The sequence below is a fragment of the Cyclopterus lumpus genome, chromosome 10, assembly GCF_009769545.1.
Source record: "Cyclopterus lumpus isolate fCycLum1 chromosome 10, fCycLum1.pri, whole genome shotgun sequence".
In the NCBI taxonomy this organism is placed as follows: Eukaryota; Metazoa; Chordata; class Actinopteri; order Perciformes; family Cyclopteridae; genus Cyclopterus; species Cyclopterus lumpus.
The window spans coordinates 12225784-12247579 of record NC_046975.1 but is presented as its reverse complement, the minus strand read 5'-3'; the positions used below and the strand labels follow the sequence as shown (position 1 = coordinate 12247579).

Sequence of the window (21796 nt, the reverse complement as noted above, 5' to 3'; positions counted from 1 at the left end):
CAAAAACATTGCAATTACTTTGGTGTTAGATTGAAATACAACTGGCTTTATTTAAGTTAACCGTTGGCACAAAAAGTTCAGACTTCTTATTTATTTATATTGACCACGACTTTGAGCTGGGGGCCTCCACATGTAGTCGAAGCTTGGGCCGGATCCTGTTCGGCTGAGCGGAGGGGGCAAGAAGTTGGGGAAGTGAACGCGGGGCAGGACGAGCACCACAGGCTTCGGTACCTCTTGACGAGCTCTGCAGGGACGGGCCAGGGCGGTAGCAGGAGAAGGGGTAGGTGCAGTGTTTAACACAGGGGTGATGCTTTTCTTGGGTGCATTGCTTTCTGGTTTGGAGGAAGGGAAGGAGCTGTGCACTGTGTACTTTGAGGGCTGCATCTGCATTGCTTTGGCTTTTCCTGAAGGACAAAAACAATGATATGGAGGTCGGAGGAACATATTTTTGGACAGAACACATTGAGAAAAGAGGATGAGGAATAACAGAACATTCTGAACTACTGCTGTTCAGACTAAACTATTTCTTGCTACTCCTCTTCGCCAACATCTTAAAAGAATAGTTTAACATTTTGGAAGAACAATATGCTTATTGATTTCTTTCCAAAATAAATGAGAGGATTGAAACCTCTTGTATTTGTGTAAAAATGAAACTACAGCTAGCTGTCTGTAGCTTCATATTTAACAGACAGACATGAGAATGTTGACAATCCTGCAAATATTCTAACTCTAATCAAGATAGCAAATAAGCAATTTTACCAAAATGTCTTTATTAATCAGCTCTATATTCCTGTTACTACATCAAAATGAATTAAGATATAGGGCTAGAGTATTCATGCGCACCTTGTAATGACGGCCGCCTGTTGGTAAATTCCAGATGACCACGCAAAGTCGTGCTGTGGCTGCCCACGGTCTCTTGGCTTCTGGAATGAATTCTGGCAGAGAGATGGGGCTGAGAGGTGCGAGCTTGGGTTGTTTTTGTCATCCTGTCGGCTTGTCTTTGCTCTTTTCTGGTTAGCTGGCTGGAGCCGATCCCGTCCAGTATGCCTTTGGCATTTGCCCTGACAATCACTTCATATGGTGCCTCTTTGACCTCTGGCTCGGGCTGTTCAGAAGTGACAAAGCATAGCTTTTATTTTGTAAGACATGACCGAATCATTTTCAGGGTGAAAAAATACGTTAAAAACACATCTGTCTGCTATACTGAATATTCTGAATATTATACTAAAAAAGAATGGCCCTTTGCTGGACACCACATGTAATATTGGTAAAAGAAAAGAGGAGGAGAGAGCCACCATGTCCTTGCTGCTGACTGGAGGGTCACCTGCTGTCTCAGCACCAGCCCTCACAGCAGCCCACTGCTCTTCTCAACACCTGAATTATTCACAAGCACAGTGTACACTACAGGGACATGCAGCCTGTGTGGGTGCATGTGTGTATTTTGCTTTTCAGTGCTTGCTTGTACTTTAATGCAAATATGTATGTATATGTTTCTACAAATTGTTTGGAATTCTATGTTTACCGGTATGTGGTCTGTAATGTGTGAAAGGGTATTTTGCAGACGTGCATGTTCTTATTTGTGTTGATACACACCGTGCACACAGGTAAACATGCTTTAGAAGCACCACTGTAATGCAGTCTTTGGTGGACTTCATTGATGCTAACTCATACAGACAGGGGGCGCTGAATTATTCAACAGACACTCTCCCTTGCTACCCTTTCTTCCCACTCACCCCTGTAAATCTCACTTCCTTTCCATCAGCCCTAACCAACTATATGCCATACTCTGTAAATCTCTCATTTCCTTCCTGACAAATTTAGCTGCTACAGCACGCTAGAGCTAAACACCATTCTGTTTCAATACTTACATCCAAAATCATGACGTCCAATATATCTTGACTACTACACCCACATTTATTAAACTCACCATAAACAATCACCAAAACCAAGTGGTTTTGAATCCCATAATAATACTGTCCAATTCTTCCTTCAGAGGTTGGGGACATTTAGAGAAAAGTCCTACTGTTATGTGCTCTGGAAATTAGGCAAAACACACATTACTTGACTGTCTTTAGTTCCCAGCTGTTTCTGTATGGTGGTCTTATAAAGAACTTTACTGGGGGCCACTCTGATGTCGATTTAAGCCAGACAGCATGCAAACACTTATATAATTGCTATTTTTATGGTGCTTTTCAGAGTGCCACAATAACTTTTGATTAGCTGAGTTTATTGGAGTTGGGGAGAAAAAGTCCTGTATGAGGCACCATTAGAGCACTTTGATTATCTTTTAATTCCTATCAGCGGAGGTATAAAACCTGATGGATGGCCAGATAGGAACAGACACCAGAGCACTCCGTCACACCCGGTGGTGGTAAAATGGCTTAATAACCCTGCACTGGAATCATAAGCATGAGAGCAGATTTCATAATGTTAGGGAGTATGTCGTAAACTCGGCTCTGTTGTGGATTATGAGGATGTGGGGAAGCCCGGTCACACAGTCCGGATGAGACTGGCTGATGAGTCGGGCTTCCCTACTGCACACTTTACTACTACCAAAAAAAAACAATAAAGGGGTTGAGTTTGGTTAACATAGGAAACCTGGGAGAGTCTCTCTCTGAAGCAATGAAAGCCTGTGACTAGACAACACAATAGAGTAAGAGACAGAGTGCTTCCCAATTATTTATGTTCATCTCACAGAGGGCTCCAATCCAAAACACACATGCCTGAATAAAGTCAAATGACTTAAAAGACACTTCTATAGTGTAATTCATAAACGACTTCATACGCAAAAAAAAGATGGATTGCCTGTTTTCTTCTTTGGGTAATGAAATCCAAGACTTTGCTCTCTCTCTGCTCTTTCTGCAGCTTGTATTGTCGACCTTTTCACTTCCCGCATTCTTTCATCTCATTCTGACTATTTCTTCATCTTATTTTTTCCGATTTCAGCATTCATTCCCACTCATCTCGTCATTTTCTGCTCCTTCATCTCACACTTACTTTCTGGTTGCAGATTAGACTTGAACCAGAAACGTGCATCTGTGACCCAACATACTCATTTATTCTAGCAGTCTGACCTTAATTCTGCCTGTGATCCTCATTTTTACCTGATCTCAACTTCAGTAGCCCAGTTCCCAACTTTCCAATTTAAAAAAAGACATTTAAAGAGCTCTATTTCTACACAAAGAAAACAATGAATACACAAAATTTGAAGATAATGCCTCAAAGCTTTCCTGAGACACGACAATGGGACACACGTAAAACAACTCAGCATGCCATTAAAAGGTCAGAAATAATAAAAAAATGTCATGACAGAATTTCTTTAAGAATGTCATAAAAAGTCATAGTATATTATGCCATGAAGCATGTGATTAGTGAGCCATAGTTAAATATGCCATAAAAATGGCATGGAAAAAATACATGGTATAGTAAATGACGTATGATGTAAATAAGTCAGAACAAGTTTAGGAATAATATATTATAAAAGTTCCATTTAAAAGTAATATAAAAAAACATTTTAAAAAATCATGGTAATTATAAAAAATAATGAATAATACATGGTGTTAGTGACCCATAAAAATGACATTCAATATTCATACTATAGTATGTCATACAAAAGTCAATGTAAGACAAAAATGTTCAATAAAATAAAAAGTTAATACATTAAATTGTATTAGAAGGCCTGTAGTATGTCATAGAAATGTCATTAAAATGTATAAAATGCCATATAAAAGTAATTTGATAGTAGGCCTATGTCAAAATCAAAAAAGTAAATATATCATTTAAAAAAGTAATTGTATAGTATGCCATAAAGTCAGAAAAAGATAAAGAAAAGTACGTCATAACATACTGTCATAGTAGAGTAAATGTCATAGACGTGTCATATTGGGCCTGTAGTATGCCAAACAAAAGCCATTGAAAAGGTACGCCTAAAAACGTCACAGAGGTATGTCGAAAGTGATGAAAAAGTGACACTGAAGGTGTCATACTAAAATCATACATAATCATGTCATAAGAAGGCAACGCATAGTATGTCATAAAAAAGTTATAGTATGTATAAGAAGTCATAAAAAATGCCATAGTATAGTATATTCTAGAAAGTTATAAAAATGACAAAAGAGTATGTATGTCATACAAAAGTTTTTATATAGTATGTAAAAATTAAAAAAGTCATAGTATAATATATTATAGTATAGTATGTCATAAAAATGTTATAGAAGTGTCATATTGGGCCTCTACAAATGACATTAAAAAGGTATGTCTATAAAAGTCATTGTATAGTATGTCCAAAATGTCATGAAAATGCAAAAAATAGTTTTGACAATATTTGACAGTTGTTTGAAGAAAAATGCATTGTTAGTCTGCTATAAACATCCAGCCATCCATCTACCTGGAAGGACTTTTCCTATCCAGGGTTGTGGGGGGGCTGGAGCTGATATTGGGTGAAGGCAGAGTTCACCCTGGACATACTATCACAGGTCAGACGAATAGAGACAGCCCACCATTTACACCTACGGACTAATTAGAATCCTCAATTAACCCGAGCTACATGTCTCTGGACTGTGGAAACCCAGAGAAAACCCACACTGACACCGGGAGAACATGCAAACTCCACACAGAAGGGCCGGCCAGCCTGAATCGAACCCGCTGAGGCCTGAGTGCTAACCACTACACCACCGTACCGCCTACTGCTATAAACATACCATAAAAAAAGTCATACTATAGTTCGTCATGAAAATGCATAGCTTGAACAAATCTTAGGATGCCAAAGGGTTATAAAAAATGCCTGTGTGGCCCATTAGTATGCCATAAAAATGTCATTTAAAATGTTATGTCATAAAAAGGTTGATGTTTAGTATGCCATGAAAGTCATAGTTTAGGATGTCAAATAATGTCATGAAAAAGTAGAGCGTATATAGTATGTCACACAACATCATTATGGCATTGTATGGGGAATAATAAAACTGACTGAAAATATAAACACGTAATAAACTGTCATAGTATAGTGTTTCATAAAAAGTCGTAAAAGCAATTGTCATAGTATGCCATTCAAATTCATAGGGTATCATCAAAGGGAATAATAAAGGTTAGAGTAATCACAAAAATGTCATACAAATATAATGAAAAAGACATCGTAAAGTATGTCATAAAAACTTATATAATAAATATATGATAGAAATTCTATTAAAAAGGTATAAAAAATTTATTTTATTATTTTAAAATCCAGTGTGGGTATTCGAATATGTCACACACAAATCATTCTATTATAGTCATTCTATGCCAATAAAGTAATAAAAAGGGTCATTGTCAGTTGGTCTAGACTCTAGAGTATGCATACTCTAGAGTATGCAATAATATAATTGAAAAAAGTCAAATAAATTAAAAAGTCAATAGTAGCCATAGTAAGTCATGAAATAGTATTTCATAGTATAGTAATACATACAACTGTCGTGAAAATTGTGTAGTATGCCATTTAAAGTCATAACAAAAAGTCATGACTTGTCATAAAAAGTAATTAATTGTACAGCACGTCATAAAACATGTAATAACAAAGTAATCGTATAGTATGCCATTAAAATGTCATGACAAAAGTCATAGAATAGTATGCCCTTTAAACTCATACAAAGTGTCATGATAGTGTGCGGTAAAAATATCGTAAAACAGTAATAGTATACATGTTTTGTCATAAAATCCTAATAAAAGTTAATCAGAAATCGTCATAGTAAAGTATATTGTAAAAAATACCTGAAGAAAATCATAAAATGCCATAGAAATGTCATAACATGCCATACTATGTAATGAACTGTAGACTATGTAATACACTAGAATTACCCTAACTAACGATAGTTGCCTCCGCCAACCAGCCAAGTGGCAGTATTTACATTTACATTACATTACATTACATTACATGTCATTTCATTTAGCTGACGCTTTTATCCAAAGCGACTTACAATAAGTGCATTAAACCATGAGTCCAAACTCAGAACAACAAGAATCAAGCAAGTACAATTTCTTCAATAACGTTAAACTACAGAGTACTATCCGTACGTGCCATTTAAGTGCTACTAAAGTGCTAAACAACAAAGTGCTATCGGTAAGGGACATTTAAGTGCTACTAGAGTGCTACTACGGCTCTACCTTCCCTATTCAATGTATAGTAGAAAAAGATGTGTTTTTAGTTTGCGACGAAAGATGTAGAGACTTTCTGCTGTCCTGATGTCAATGGGGAGCTCGTTCCACCAATGAGGAGCCAGCACAGCAAACAGTCGTGATTTATCACATCCATGTTTATCCAAAATGTCACTTTATAATGTTATCATTTAAAACATTTCAGATCTTCCTTCAGTCCAAGTGGACGCTTGTACCAAATTTGAAGAAATACCCTCAAGGTGGCAGGTATGGTCACAGTGACCTTAACCACCAAGATCAGCTTGTGCCAAATGTAATGAAAGCCCCTCAAGGCGTTACTGAGATACACAAAAACGGGTTGGACGTGAGGACACAGTGACCTTGAATATTGGTGATTCAGATATTATCCTTTTAAATTCTTTGAGAGTTAACCAAAGCTTTGCTCTGTGATGTTTCTGTTTAAGTGAAGCTGACCTCTCTGCTGAGAACAGCCAGGAAGCAGCCATTGCTCCGTTCTGAGGGCTCCAACATGAAGAAGAAGGGGTGTGTTTCGTTTGGGCCCTCAGCCTGGTCAGGCATGCTGAAGGGGCCTGGGGTAAGCCTGGATAAAACACACATATACAGAAACAGAAAAACATGAGCAATGCTAATTAAAAAAGTAAATGAATGTAAATCCACAAGTTATGTCATTAAAGCCAGTGGGATCCATACCAATAACATTACTTGTGCTTTATTTATGGTAGCTAGAGGCATCAGCAGCACACAAGGCCAGCTAAATTCAAGAAAGGTACATTCAGGGCTACATGAATGGTACACTTCAAGTCTCAAGTTCTTCAAACCACACACACACACAAACAAAAACACTATTCAAAAGATATATATAATGTCTATGAGGATGGAAGCTGTCTGAAAAAGGGTTTTTTTCCTGGCCTTTTGACAGCATTTAGAGACATAAAAGAGCAACTTTGACTATCTTTTCTCCTTCAGTTCAAGCCTGAGGTGTGCTGAAACTTTGACAGAAGCCTGTCTGAAGGGAAACAGACAAACAACCGAGTAGGCTGACAGACGGTGAGGCAAACAGACAAAGAAAGACAATGACAGGTACAGATGCAGAGAGGGCACCAGGGTACTGAGGTACAGAGACCGGAGGCTGACCTGAAGTTTGATTGTTTTGGTTCCCCCTCCTGCTCCGAGCAGGCCTTGGCTTGCTCCAGGGCTCTGCTCACCACCTCCTCATTCTCCTCTTTGTATGATGAACATGTAGAGTACACCACTGCCAACACCTTAGAGACTATACAAAAACATGTGTGCACATTCACATTCACATTCCACATTCTATGTAAATATTATTTTAATGTGAATACATCTTAAATAAGACATTAACGTAAAGCTGATGTATTGAAATATTGCCACAATCTGAAACCACCAACGCATTTCATGTTCAATTAAAGCAGGAACTTCGACAAGCACACAAACATTCAGTCAATGGTTTCTTCCTCTCATTTTATGACAATTAAATGGGATTATTCAAAGTGGTCCTCCTCATCAAGCGCTCCCTTTGAAGAAATGGGTCCTTGAATATTAATTACTTAGCACCGTTTGTTTATATACATAGCTCATTTCATTCAACTGCTGCTGGCTTGTAGATTTGTGACGCTATCGGTTTGATTTCCTTCATTTGAGCTTTGATTTTTTTCTTTCTCACTAATTATAGACAGACAGAAACAATTAACGCCAAGCTGATATAAATAAAACCTGCTCCGACGTGGCAAATCAGCTCCAAACAAATGTGAAATAGTGCTTCACAGAAGCGGAACTGAAGAGTTCGGAGGTCGTACCATTTGTCACTCAGACACAGCGAGGACATTACGGGCTGTAGAGTTGTGTTTGTACCTGTCTGTGTGAGTACTGTCTATACGCATGCTTAGAGTCAGTGAAACGAAACCATTGACTCAACCAAGCCCAAAAACTCAATACACACCCAAGATTAATTACCAATCCTAGAAAGTATCTACACTGGCAAACATGTAAAAGAGGACTGATGGATGGCAGTGTGATTAGAGGGGCTGGTTTCCTTTGCCTCTAACAGAAAGACTCCAACTGCTCGATGAACATAAACCAGAGCAAGACGGAAAGAGAAGCACTGAACAATACAAGGCAGACTAAGGCTGAGCAGGAAAGCATTGACTGCAGATGGAACCGTGACACTTGCATAGTACAGAATATGGTGTAACTTCACAAGTTATGCCCCTTATACACAGTCTCCTCTGCCATATCCAGTTCTATAGAATTGAAACAATACAAAAGAGAATTGCTAATCACTTGTTTAAACTATGCAAGGAATCCTGCAGGGGACTGTGGACGACTGACGTAGAGGAACATTGGCATTCCTAATTCACACTCGGACAACCTCCTCGGGATACCACAGGCTTCAGCCTAATGGCATACAATATTAGATATTTAGTAAGTTAAAGGTTTATTGTATCAGAGAGGTGAGCTCATATGCTGTGTGTGTGTGTGTGCGTGTGCGTGTGCGTGTGCGTGTGCGTGTGCGTGTGTGTGGGTGGGTGCTTGTCAGCATGAGAGCAGGTGGTTCAACACTCACACTTCAAGGCATGATCGATATCTGTCCTCTGCTGGGCTACCAGAGCTTCCAGTTTGCTCTGGGCTATGGAGCTCTGGGATAAGTCCTGCAGCAGTTCTGTGTCTGAGAAAGGGCAGAATCTCTGTGAGGGCTACATAAGCAACTCTAATATGAATGATATCCACAAAAGCAGGTGGAACGGCTTGCTTTGACAGGTTTGTTAAAGGGTTCATATATGCAGCCTATGAGAGGGTCGTGGGTGGATCATCTATAAGTATCTTTAAAATGTTATCGGACATAGCAAAAATTCTATAAATAAATATAGTTTAATGGTAAAGCTTCATATTTTGTTTAAGCACAGAAAAAAGGAAGTAATAAACTCTTTTTTTGGCTTTAAACCTAAAATAGCATTGCTCCTCCAAAACATTTACCTCCATATTTTTCAAACAGACTATTTATTTAAACACATGCTAGTAATAATAAGAGCTATACAGGGTTAGGAATTAGCATTATTATACAGAGTGACACCGTGAGACACAGCCCTTCGCAAGGGTTCTGTGAGGAAGGTTTTCTCTATACGGATGGGCAGAGAAAATTGAGAACTCTGAGGACTTTTGAGAATATCTTGTTTTTGCGGCGAGGAAAACCCCCCTCCACACTGTTTCCTGTCCGTGTTACTGTTCTTGAATGTATATATCTGAGGCTTAACGTACACTAGATTATAACATGTCATTCTGAAATCCTCACAGATCGCTATTTACCTCCATTCTCTTGCAGTATGAATTCTACCGGATTGCTGACTGCAGACACAGAACACTTGGGGGTCAACAGGATAACACGCAACTTCTGGAGTCGCTTGTCTCTGCTGTCCAAAGACTGGAAGTCCTCTGGTATCAGCGTCACATCTGAGCAAAATGTACACAGTTTATGGATACCCTCTATAATCACAAATATACATTTTCTCAATGATTAAAGTCTACTCACAATGTCCTGTTATATTTCTTTGTGGAAAAATACCCTGCCTGAGGGCGTATTTTGCAATTATAAAAATGTAAGCCCTGTTACATGTACTCAATCACTTCACTTTACAGAAAGAGTTATTTTTACAAAGCTATTTACTCAAATAAAGAGCAGTCAGTTTGAAAAAATAGTGGATCAGTGTGACAACGCCAACAAGCAATATTCAGTTTCTCATTCACTCTTTCATTAAAGTAAAGACAGACAAAGACAAACATAGCCGATGTTAAAGTAAAGACAGTAAATAGACTGCTGTTTCCTCTGACTTAATCTCTTTTGTCTCGCATGCATGGACACATTCCTTTAATGCCTACTCTTGGAGCCCATGGCAGTTACAGCCTGCTGCAGCTCCTCCCTGTGAGCGTTTGTACGATCACTGACACAAACGTAGACTGTGGGCTGAACGTTGCTGTTGGCTTTGTGTTTCTCTGCAATAAGAGAGGCAGTGTGGGATACGGTGAGGCCAGAGAAGCAGCCCAACATAAGAACATCTCCTTCCTCTGGAAGCAGGGAGCACACTGCATTTGGTCCCAGGCTGCAAAATTTATCCTGCAGACACATTTAGTGAAAGCATTAGTTTGATAAAGAGACAGACTTCGATATAAGACTTCTAGGTACAGATTTCTGCACCACACTGTGCAAACTTATGACACACACTATGATAAGAGAAAAGTTGCACTGTATGATGACGGTAAATAGAATTGAGATGGGAATAGATGAGAGAGGAGAGGGAGTTTGGAGCAGCTGTTACAAGCAGGTACTGAGGAGGAGAAGAAGCAAAGGAGGAAAGGAGAGAAAGAATAGCAGTGCAGTGGGATTACAACAAAGATGTCCTTCAATCAATATGGTCCCCTCTGGAAATAGTGCCGAACGTGTCCCTGTGGAATCACTGGGCTGACTTGAGTTTCTCTAGTTGATATCCAGATTACAGGGTTGAGAAGAACAAGGACATTTGAAATGAGAGAAACTAGGGGAGAGAAGCTGTGATGGAGAATACATAAAATGGAAAGAGGGAGAGGTGATTAATTAGGCAGTGGTGTTAAATATTTGATTGAATTTGGCTGCAAAATCCAATTTAATTGTGTTGTGGTGCTGTGCTGTGCTGCTTACAGTTTATATGGCAGCTTGACTTTAATGGAGTAGAAATGAAATGATTAAACCGCTCTCCTCCTCCCAGGCTGAAGGATTCTTTATGGACTTAAAGTGAAGTATGGTAGCTAGATGAGAAGAACTGATGTGAAATATTTGTATCAGGGAAGACTAATCTTAGTTGGCATAAGGGAACTCAGTCTTATAATCAATTTGACCAAGTCCATTACCAAAGTGAAATCATAAATATCAGAGAAGATTGATGGGACAGAACAGATTTCGTCAACCTTATTCAAGTATGTGGGGGAGGGGCTGCTCATGTCAGAAACCTCCTTTCTCTGTGAAGCTTGTACCTGTATGATGAGTGTGTGGTCTCTCAGCAGCCTGGTGGTGTACAGCTGAGCTTTCAGCTGAGCAGGGAATACCAGTATATCCCCACAGTGGGAATCCTGGCAGAAGGTCTGGCCCTCCAGCTGTCCAATCGATTTCACCTGCGAGAAGCCCGCACTCTTCAGGACACTTTGGACCTCATCAACACTAGAGGCGAGGAGAGAGGAGAGCAGATTAGGGAAAGCCCAAGGCAAGGTATGAAGGAGGGAAGAAGGTAAGAGGTGGGATAAAGAGGAAGCATGTCATCATAGATAATAATGTGTATAATTACTATGTGGCCTTTCAAATTTACTTTAATTGTAAAACGTGCTGTAAAAGCCATTAAGATACACACAATCGCACACACACACACACACACACACACACACAGACCACTAGTCCCAACAGGTGACCTTTACAGTCCTAGAGCTTGCTGAGGGTTGTTGCTGATTGAATCTGTCCTCAGCAGCAGGATTTACACCTAACTGAATCAGCCTGTCAGGGCGCCTGCAAGAACACACATTAGCACACACACACACACACGCACACACACACACACACACACACACACACACACACGCACACACAGACACACACACACATAGTCCAGTGGTTTAATTAGATGTCAGCAAGGCACCGAGCCTATAAAATATTTGGCTGCACCCCAAGTTAAAGGTCTGTGTGTAGATGTACGTGTGTGTGTAGATGCTTGCACTCTAAATTAGCTTACAGTGCATTCCTGTGTTCATGCACAGGTGTGCATGTACAGGTGTACATCATCTGCTTCTGAGTGGGTGAGTGAGTGGTGTTTGTTTGTGTGCTGAGCTAACCTGCTCTTCAGTGTGTTGACCCATGTGTAAAGTGGAAGGCTGCTTGACCTCTCCTGCTTTATCTTCACACTCTCTGGCAGGATATAGTCAATGGACAAGAGATTGTGTTTGATTCTGCAGCGGGCCAGCGAGGCTGCCAGCTTGGTCTTCGACCTACGTACAACAAAAGAAAAATGTTTTTTTTACCTCTTCTATATTCAATTTGTATTCCCTTTTATGAATCCACTTCCTTTTTCCTTTTTATTCTTGTTGTTTTTCCATTCCTTACCTGAGGAGGAAGCTCTCCACATCTTTAACTTCCTGTACAATCTCGTCCTCTCCATGGCGTTTCCGTGGGAGGAACTTTCTGTCCTGGAAGTCATACAGCATGACGGCAACGAGGCTCATCTGATCATTTGGCTAGAGCATGAGAACAAAAAGTACAGTTAATTGGGGACTTCTGTTTTAACAAGAAAACCTAAAAATAAAAAAGAAGAACAAGGAGAGACACAATTATCATTTTGATTAACATGGCTGAGACACAAGCTTTAATTAGTGAATGGTTATGCTTCAAAGATCATCTGCATATGGGACACATCCAGAATGTACATGAAACCGGACATTTGGTTGTAGTGCACTGTCGATGTGTTGGTAACCTAATGAGGGGTGCAGTGCAGTGATACAATGTATTTGTAGTCAAGACTAAATTATACACACACACACACACACACACACACACAGTAGCTCAAGGATGTCCTGCCATGACCCCACTGCTGCCACTTAATTAAACATAGGAGGAAGAGTTATGTCTCTATACCTCCCCTCCTCTACAATTATCTCTATCCATTCAGTTCTCTATCCGCTCTCTCTTTTTTTCACTCTCCACCTTTCTGTCCCTGAGGGTGGGAGGGCACCAGCCGCATTAGTGACAGATGGTGTTCCACCGCAGCAACAGCTTGCAACATCCTCACTACTGGCCTAATGGGCCGTGAAGCTAGAGCGCTACAAGGGTTTATTCTGCAGCTAGCAAATTAGCCAGTGCTTATTATTTATTCCACAGGCTTTTAATTTCCTTTTTTGAAAAGGTCAGTCTCGGAAACAGGTTGTGGCACTCGACCTCGTCGTCTCTACCTCAAGTTCCACTTGACCTTTACCAAGGTTAAATCCTCGATGTGGGGAAATTCCCAGTCTCTAAGTTCCCTGGCAACAGCCTTCCATGGTGGGAAATAGACCTTCAGTAAACATGCCTGCTGCGGAGTCAGATGCAGGTTTATGACTTAAGAAATGTACTTTGTCTCACTTTACTTATACTACTACTAATTGTATGACAATAAGCTGGATTTGGAAATAATACTAGTGTTAATGTTTAATGCTGGATGCAATGGTTAAATTAAATTAAGGAATATGAGTTAAATATCAGATGAGTGTTTTAGATGAAGTAATACACAAAATGAATTCTGTTGATTTATTCTCTCTTTATACAATGTTGATTTTTAACATTAGACAGAGCCAACTACTATGTAAACTAAGATATAGCGCAAGTTTCAAATGGCTTCTTTTTGGGGCTCTGGCATATTTTATGTTAAACGTGGCGGTGAACCTAATATGCTTGCCTCAGATCTATGATGTCATTCATTTCAATCCTCTGCAGGATTTAAGCTTCATTTTCTCTCTCTAGTCTGATCAAATCCGCCTCAGGCTCTTTCAGCATGCAAGTCTATCTATAAGTTAATTTGAATGTTTTCCCATCACCCACCCCCCTTTTCTAGGCCACCTATTCTCTCTATCAAGGTTGAACTTTACAGATGCCAGCAGTGTAAAAGGAGTTTAGAGTGAGCTCTAAAGACTATCTCATTGTGTCTGGGCTTTATTGTCTGGATGCAGAGTAACGACCTGCCACCAACACATAGGGAGACCCATTCATTTCACCCAGGGCCATGTTTCACAAGGCTACAGTGTGTGTGTGTTTGTGTGTGTGTGTGTGCGTGTGTGTGCGTGTCTATGTCATTTGGGGGAGGTGGGGGGATTTTCTTCAAACACACATTATTGTGTCTCTATTATGTTTGCGCCCTACAATCTGTACACTCTATGACAGCTCAGTTTTCTAACATTCACCATCTCCTGCTTTCTTAACTTTCATTAATTTTCATTCTCAGCTATGTGCACACAGGCAAGCGCTGTGCATGTTTCATCACCTTCCAGGCTGTTAAGAGAAGCAGCTAAAACACCATCCTCTTTCCACAGCTTCTTTTATGTGGGGTAATAAAAGAAGGGCAAAAGTACATGCCAATCTCCTCCAGAGGATACCTTTTCATTCAGGTAGCAGAGGGTTCATCTACAGCCGCAGGTACACAGCTGTGCTGAAGTCGTTCTCTTACGACTGCGCAGCCTTCGCATCCTTAATATCACTGACAACTTTCAGCACATTGGTTCTAGGACATTCTGTACAGAATACACTCAGACGCCAGATCATCCAAACACACTGGGATTGTTTATTTCATCACTAATTAATGGGGAGTTTTGCTTGAGAAAAGTAAAAATAAATAAAGTAGAGACAGAAGGTGCTTTGTGAGTTGATGAAAGGGGAGTATTAGTGTAGTACATCAATATAACTGTTACTGATTAGAGGTCCAGAGAACAGAACAAAGAATAGCCTATGAGGAGTATGAACAGCAGGACATGAATATTGGAGCACTGAGTAGAGCACTGTCAAAGGATTGAGAGCCAACGAGTTTAGGAGAACAGCACAAGCTAAACAAAGCTATAAACAGTAATAGCATGGTAAACTCCAAAACTCAAGTCGAGCTATTCTCTGCATGAAAAGGATTTTGATTTTCAGCAGCAAGTTGACAGTAACAGATGTTCCTTTCTGTCACATAATGCCAAGGCACACCAAGGGATACAACATATCTACTTCTCTGAAACTACTGCTGTATTAGAAGAATACTGCTCCTATGTAACTCACTTACCGTTGGCTGAGTGAGGTAAAAGCAGCTGTCAATCATGATGTCCTCCAGCAGCTCTTGATCTGTACAGAAATGGTAGAGTGGTAGAGGTCAAACAAGGTTAGGTAGATTGATGGAAACGTGATAATGGGGATTTCCATGACTAATTATGTGTCTGAGTAATAACGATGCATATTAGTGCCATCTTTTATTACAAGGTCTAATTATCCCTAGAAACCAGTCCAGGCTCTTTGATTTGGAGTGAAACAGAACCACAATAAATTACTAATATCCATTAGCTGGTAAGATATATGCTTCTAAGGACAAATCCATATCTAATGATGAGAACATGAGGGAAAAGAGATAAAGGCAAAGAGCAAAAGAGGCTCCTAGAGGCGCCCCAAATGATCGTGATTTAATTTGAAAAGATAATTCAATTTGATGTGATTAAACGCTTATTTGTTGCTTAATTAGCGTTAATCTGATTCTTCATTTGCCTCATTTCTTTCATTTATTGTGTCTGTGGTGAGTGGGTGTGTGTAATCAAAGGACTAATGACATTAATGACATCTTAAATAATAAACAGGCTATATTTAAACAGTGAAACCAAATAGCAGGCAAAGATCGTGTTTGTATGAATTGTTATCTTCTTGAGTTTATTCAACACATGTTACTTGCAAATTATCTAGTGGTGACATGATGGACAAGCATTATTGTCTTATCTTACACTTTTACATTATAAAATACAGGAGGAATTACAAAACTTAAATTGGGTCTATCATCTGGTAAGTTTTTAGTAGATGTCTTTTTTTCTTCCTGGGCTATACAATAACATTTTGCTTGACCTTCATAATCAAATCTGGACAGTAGCTCGAAAAAGGTAACTGCGACCTTTAAAGTGGTGAGAGCTGACTATTCAATATCTATGTGTGGTTTATAGAGTATTTTCATCCCCGTGCCATATCATGAAGGCAACAACTGTTTTGCTATAGCCTACAGGATGCTTTCTCTCTGAAATACACATACAATCACATCCCTTACAGTCCATTCTGTGAACAGTAGGCTCTCCGTTTCAATATGAGAGAGAGCCGGCGACACTTTCCAGTTTATCATATCAGGATTAAAGAACAGCTGCTTCCAAAGCCACTCTGCATGTAGAGTGGTTATATGCTCATTACACACTGCAAATAGGCGAAATGATCATTTCCCTAACATGGTTGTGTTTCTAGTGTGTGTAAAAGGATCATTGTCTTGCTGCAGATAAGCAATTTAAAAGGTGGGAATTAGGTGCATATGTGTGTGTAAGTGTGAAAACCCAGGGTTTCAATATTAAAGTGCTTGTGCAGTTTGTGTCTACGAGACGCATTGTTGCCTTTTCAGGTAATTCATATTCCTGACAGGCACACCTCTTAAGCTGCAAATAGGAGGTAAGCCCAGCCCGTCTGAGACACCATGGAAACCGCACACACTGCTGTTAACTTATCACATCTCAAATCATGCCAATCTGCACTCTGGGTCTCAGCCAAATGCATGCTGGGTAGATAGCATGTAAAGCAGGACAAACACACACATCTGCATGCAGTTACATCCAATCTAATTTATAGCAGGTACGGGTCAATGGGGTTTACAATAGTGGTCATTACCGCAGAAGGCCTGATAAGCCACGGGGAGATAACCACTCAGTGCACACAGAGTAGCACAGACCACTGAGGGAGCCATGATGGTTAAGTCTGTAGAGGTCATAGTCTTGTGCATGCTATAAATCAGCAGGTTGAGTAAAACACAGAGGAAATTCTTCTATAAATCACTTACAGTTGACATCTTTACACAGCAGACAGTGCTTGGGTTTTACTGGTGATAGAATTTTCTGAAATCAAAAAAGAGATATATCCTACCCCAGCAGGAGGCCCTATAGCCATCGCAGAACCTGTGGTGAAGTTGTGTGTCTAGTGGCTTCCATCCAGGTGTTACACAATGAGCTGATGGTGCCTGTAGTCAAACAAATCCTAAGTGAAAGAGCCAGACCTGAATGCAGGCTCCACTTGTCTTCAGCCAGTTCTTTGTCTCACAATGTTTTGCAGTGCGCCCGATTGCACATTAATCTAACAGAGGAACAGCCAAAAAAGGTGCATGCCATAAGTTATGCAATTGCCTTTAGACTAAAGCACAACTCTATCTTGCATAGCATGTACCTGCACAATTTAATATTTGCTGAAGCACACTAGGTGTTCTGTTTGTGGTCAAGGACAAAAAGAGACTGTCTTTCCCTTTTCTATGCTCTAAATCTAGCCTAACACAAAGTGGTCCATTATTGTTGCACACAGTGGATACAGCAGCCACAGTCATCTGACAAAGGCGCCTGGCAGCCCAGCTGAACAGGATGGACAATGAGGCAGAAATACTCAGAGGAGTAGAAAGAAAGAGGGGAGAGGAGGTGGGGGTTCTCATGGCCAGCGACAAGGTCAACTACTTTTGAACCAGTTCAAATTCACACGAAAATACATGTATATAACTTCATAACCTCTGCACTATACTGAACACCAGTCAACAAGGAATTACACTTTGACAACATAAACTGTCTCTAGGTCAGTGATCATGCTGAGTCACTAGCATAAGAAAAAAATGTATTTTTAAAGAGACGGGAGAGGTCAAAGAAATCAAATACAAGATAGAAGAGAGAAGGCGAAAACAATTTGGCTGCTAATATTTGTCATTTTGCCAACTTCAGCTTCGTCTTTATCTATGAAATGTCGAAGCCACACTAGGGTATACATTCCCCAACTCCCACTCCATGTTTTAGTATTGACAGACAACCACAGCAACCGATGCAGAACTGACTGAGCATCTTTTTTGTTTTAAGCAGATTAGAGTTATAATCACAAGATCAATACCAGAGCTCATTGGTATTTTGCTCTACGTATTTTTTGCTGCTGAAGCACTTCTTCTTTCGCTTAACAACTGACCTAAACTCAATTTTGGATCAGTCATTCCAAGGTGGTGCACAAATGTGTCTTGTGTGTGTATGTGTGTGACTGCAAGCATTGTGTGTGTGTGTGTGTGTGTGTGTGTGTGTGTGTGTGTGTGTGTGTGTGTGTGTGTGTGTGTGTGTGTGTGTGTGTGTGTTTGTATCACTAGCAAATCAATTTCTGCACCAAGTCAGGCTGTTCGTGGGAGGGGGAAGAGGAGAGATTAACATTGGCTTCCAGGCTGTGTCATTTCATCTGCACCCAATTTCACCACACAGCCAGCCCGAGGGAATCTAACATGTGATCAAAATACGTATTTGATCAAGGCAAGTTGGCAATCATGTTTCTATAACCAAAGTTTAAAATCTTCTCGTCATTTGCAGCTCATCCTTTGTTCAAGTTTGCTCTGTTTGTACCTTGTAGCTGAAAACCACTGTAAGATGTGGGGGATGGGACCTATAATACAAGATATCCGTCTTTCTAATAAACTCGTAACAAAAGTGCATTCATTTTTATTTATTTTTTAATGCAGTATTATAATTGTTCTTAGCTCAAGCAGATCCTTTTCCCTAAGCAGAGCGCAAGTTCAGGCTCTTGTGCAAACTACCAGAAACAGTAAACTTCTCATCCTGGTTATTAAGGCATCTTCTAAAAGAGAACAAAGGGTGATGGATGAAAACAATGTTGTGGCAATATAATCTCTGAATTCCCTCTAGGTATTATCCTTGGGAATTGAGTTGATTTCACCTGGTGATGTAAGTACTATATGACCTACAGCTGTATAACCAATACAGGTTACTGCAACAAAGCTGGGGCTTCTCTTGTGATGATGGATATGTTGAGGTGATCTGCATTAATTGTGGCATATGTAGGCTTGAGGCTTGTAATTTCCGCAGTGAGATTGTGAGGAGGAATAAAAATGTGTGGCTACGAGGGTGCTACCTGACCTCTCCATCCACTGAGAATGCATCAAATCAATTCAAGCCATCCTCTTGCACTGGCAGTCAGATCACCTCTCCTCCCTTATCACCATGGCGATTACAGTCTCCTGTGACCCACCCTAGTCCCAGACAACAAATTGTGGGCCAGATTGATTTGTAGCATCACACAGAATTCCCCCTGTTCATTCAAGCACTTTGTTTCTCTTCTATTTACCCTTAATCAATCTATATATATTATATTCTACCAATTAACTTCCCCAGGGCTATTCATGCTCAACCAAATGGGTTTTACTTGCAATGTGATGTACCCCGAAATGAATCAATAGTGGTGGGAATTCAACAAATCCAACAAACTTTACTTTACTAGTCAACACTCACATTTAAGTGTATTGAAGGCCAGCTCATAAGCTGTACGTTGCATCTTCTCATCTTTGACTTGAGGTAATGGGAGTCCTCTTTCTTTGCCATAATTCACCAACCGGTGGGCAGCAGGCTTCTCCCGGTGGTTATTCTGGAAGATGACTGACGCCAGCAGGTAGATTATGTCTGGAAAACCCAGCTGACCTTGGCCAGTGGTCTGGAGCTCTGGAGAATTAGCAGAGATGCTGCGGTCGGCTGGTTCATCTAAAGGTGTCAGGTCCTTGCTGTTTGCAGTCTTGGAGCCAGCCTTTTTTGTCTTGCCTGTGGAAGAGCGATTGGGAAGCCCTCCGATATTTTTATTTCTCACCATCTTCTCAGAGATGTATTCTCTCTCAGACCCCTGAAAACATACCATGAAATCTTTACTTTGAGGATGTAAAAAAAGAAAGCGAAAACACTCATAAACAGAATCTAAGTTTGACAGTCAGAATAACATTTGTGATTTGGGATAATACCAATAAAACTGACTTTCACTTGACTCTAGCTATGTTATTAAGTAATATCTATGGGCAGCAATTTAAGTTAGTATAAGTTAAATAAGTTTTTTGTGAATAAATGTTTAACAATAAATATTACTGCACAATGCCATCCATACACACTCAAACATGTAAAGCAATATAGGTTTGGTCAACTTAGACACATGACTACATCTGTGGGTTATGCTATCTTTGTAGAACATTTGACTAACATTAATCGCTTCCGTAAATATTGTAACTTGGTTAAAGATTGACTTAAGCCCAACGTCCGAGAAAAATGTCTGAACCACCCAGTCATAGAAATAGCACATAAAGTGAAGTAACGTTAGCGTTCAGTAAACACCTGGCTGACGTCACTGCATGTCCGCAGCGGTAAACAGACCATAATGTCAGAGTAAATCCGGTTACGTTACCTTGAGAAGAGAGTCCCGTTTTCTCCTCTACTGTGTTATCTGCTACACGTATCCCGGACTCTTCATCCTCAGATGCCCGTGTGTCGTGTAACGGTAGATTTCTACGGTTGGTAGTTCAGTTCGCCGAAACTCGACACACAGTTCTAACTGTCACTAAATTAAATCAATAAGTAACGTTAGTCCGGTATACATCTGGTCCGTTAGGCGATGGGCGGCTCCTCGGCACAGATGTTGATCGACACCCCTGACCCCACTCCCCCCTGTTCCTTTAGTATCATGTGTCCAGATGTTTAGAAGTTATCAGTGTGTCTTCACTAAAAAAAACAACTTTTTAAATGTCCGTCATCACTGTGAAGCCCTTTCGGATTAGCGTGTTCCCGTCACCATGGCAACCGTATACGGAAACATCAAGATTCTGTTCTCCTTCACGGAAAAAGAAGTAATCGCCTTAAACGCTGCACGTCCTTTACTATCTGGTACATTGTGGGCTTGTACACGTTTTAGAGAGCATTACGTCAAACGGAAGCTAACAGCATTACTGATGGAGAGTTATACGTAAACCTAAAGCAGATTGAAGGAAGTGTGATCCAAACGCAGGGGCGTACAGCTGGTATCCGAGGGCCCCTTTAGCTCCTCTATCTGCACAACTATTCCAACTGTAAAACTCTCATTTACAGCACATAATACAGCTGAAAGTAGCATGGTTATAGTTATACTTTGACCAGCAGTCCTCTGATGGAAATTTGGGTTTGCACATTATTTTGTCAAATTGTAGGCTAATAATTCTTAGATATTTGTTATCAATAATACTCATGTCAGATCATTTGGTATATTTTGTATAATGTGTCATCTCAGTTTTGCATATTTGAACCCAAACCTATTTTAAATGTAAAGTGAAATTAAATCAAAGTTTTAGATAGTCGCCTAAAGTCAGTCAGTGACTACTACCTGCACAATTGTGCAATGAAGGTAATATATAATAATGTCCAAATGCTTTCAAAGCCCAATAAAGAGTCCCGAATAACAATTAAAATATTTTCCACGTAATAAAATAGAGACTGACACGTGACATGTACATTAAATGTAGCCCACTTAAAGAATGAAAAGTAAAAGTACTCATTATGCAAAATGGCCACTCCAGAAGCATATACAGTATTGCATCAAATACCACAAGTGCTTCAAAATGGTGCTGATAATGGCAACAGAGTATAAAGTACTTGGGTCTGTTCCAGCCCTGGTCGCGAATACATTGTCATCCCAGTAATGTTCCCGTTCTGTTTGTAAATCTAAGTGGTGATATAGATAATGCCTCTGATATAGATAATGCCTCTCCATGCTAAATTTTGTAAAGCACTTGGTAATTTCCCCAGCAGTCTTTCTTTCAGTGCCTGAGCTGCTGCATCTATCGAAATGACATGGTTCACACTTCTCCTGATCTCCCAGGGTGATTACAGCCTGCTGGGGCCCCTGAGCTCACTGAGCACTAATGGAGACCAATGCATTCAGCTTCCCTCAAACCGATCATTTAAGAGGTTCTCATTTATATTACATGCATCGTGCTTCTGCATGACAATCCCTTTGGAGAAGAGGATTAAAAACATAGCCCATGTTTTACTCACTAGCCCTCTCTCGCTTATAGCT

At 40.1% G+C, this 21796-nt stretch overlaps 1 protein-coding gene across 1 annotated transcript; it reads right to left on the bottom strand.

Annotated features, from left to right (window-relative positions):
• Positions 1-90: 90 nt before the first annotated feature.
• Positions 91-20174, bottom strand: LOC117737937 (putative methyltransferase NSUN7). The gene is made up of 13 exons (XM_034544194.1): positions 20158-20174; positions 19225-19610; positions 14964-15022; positions 12284-12414; positions 12016-12168; positions 11170-11353; positions 10042-10276; positions 9472-9615; positions 8732-8833; positions 7282-7417; positions 6601-6727; positions 844-1105; positions 91-404 (listed from the first exon to the last, which is right to left on the bottom strand). The coding sequence occupies exons 2-13, from the start codon at positions 19574-19576 to the stop codon at positions 91-93; spliced, it is 2199 nt and encodes a 732-aa protein (XP_034400085.1). The 5' UTR covers positions 19577-19610; positions 20158-20174.
• Between the last annotated feature and the right edge of the window lie 1622 nt (positions 20175-21796).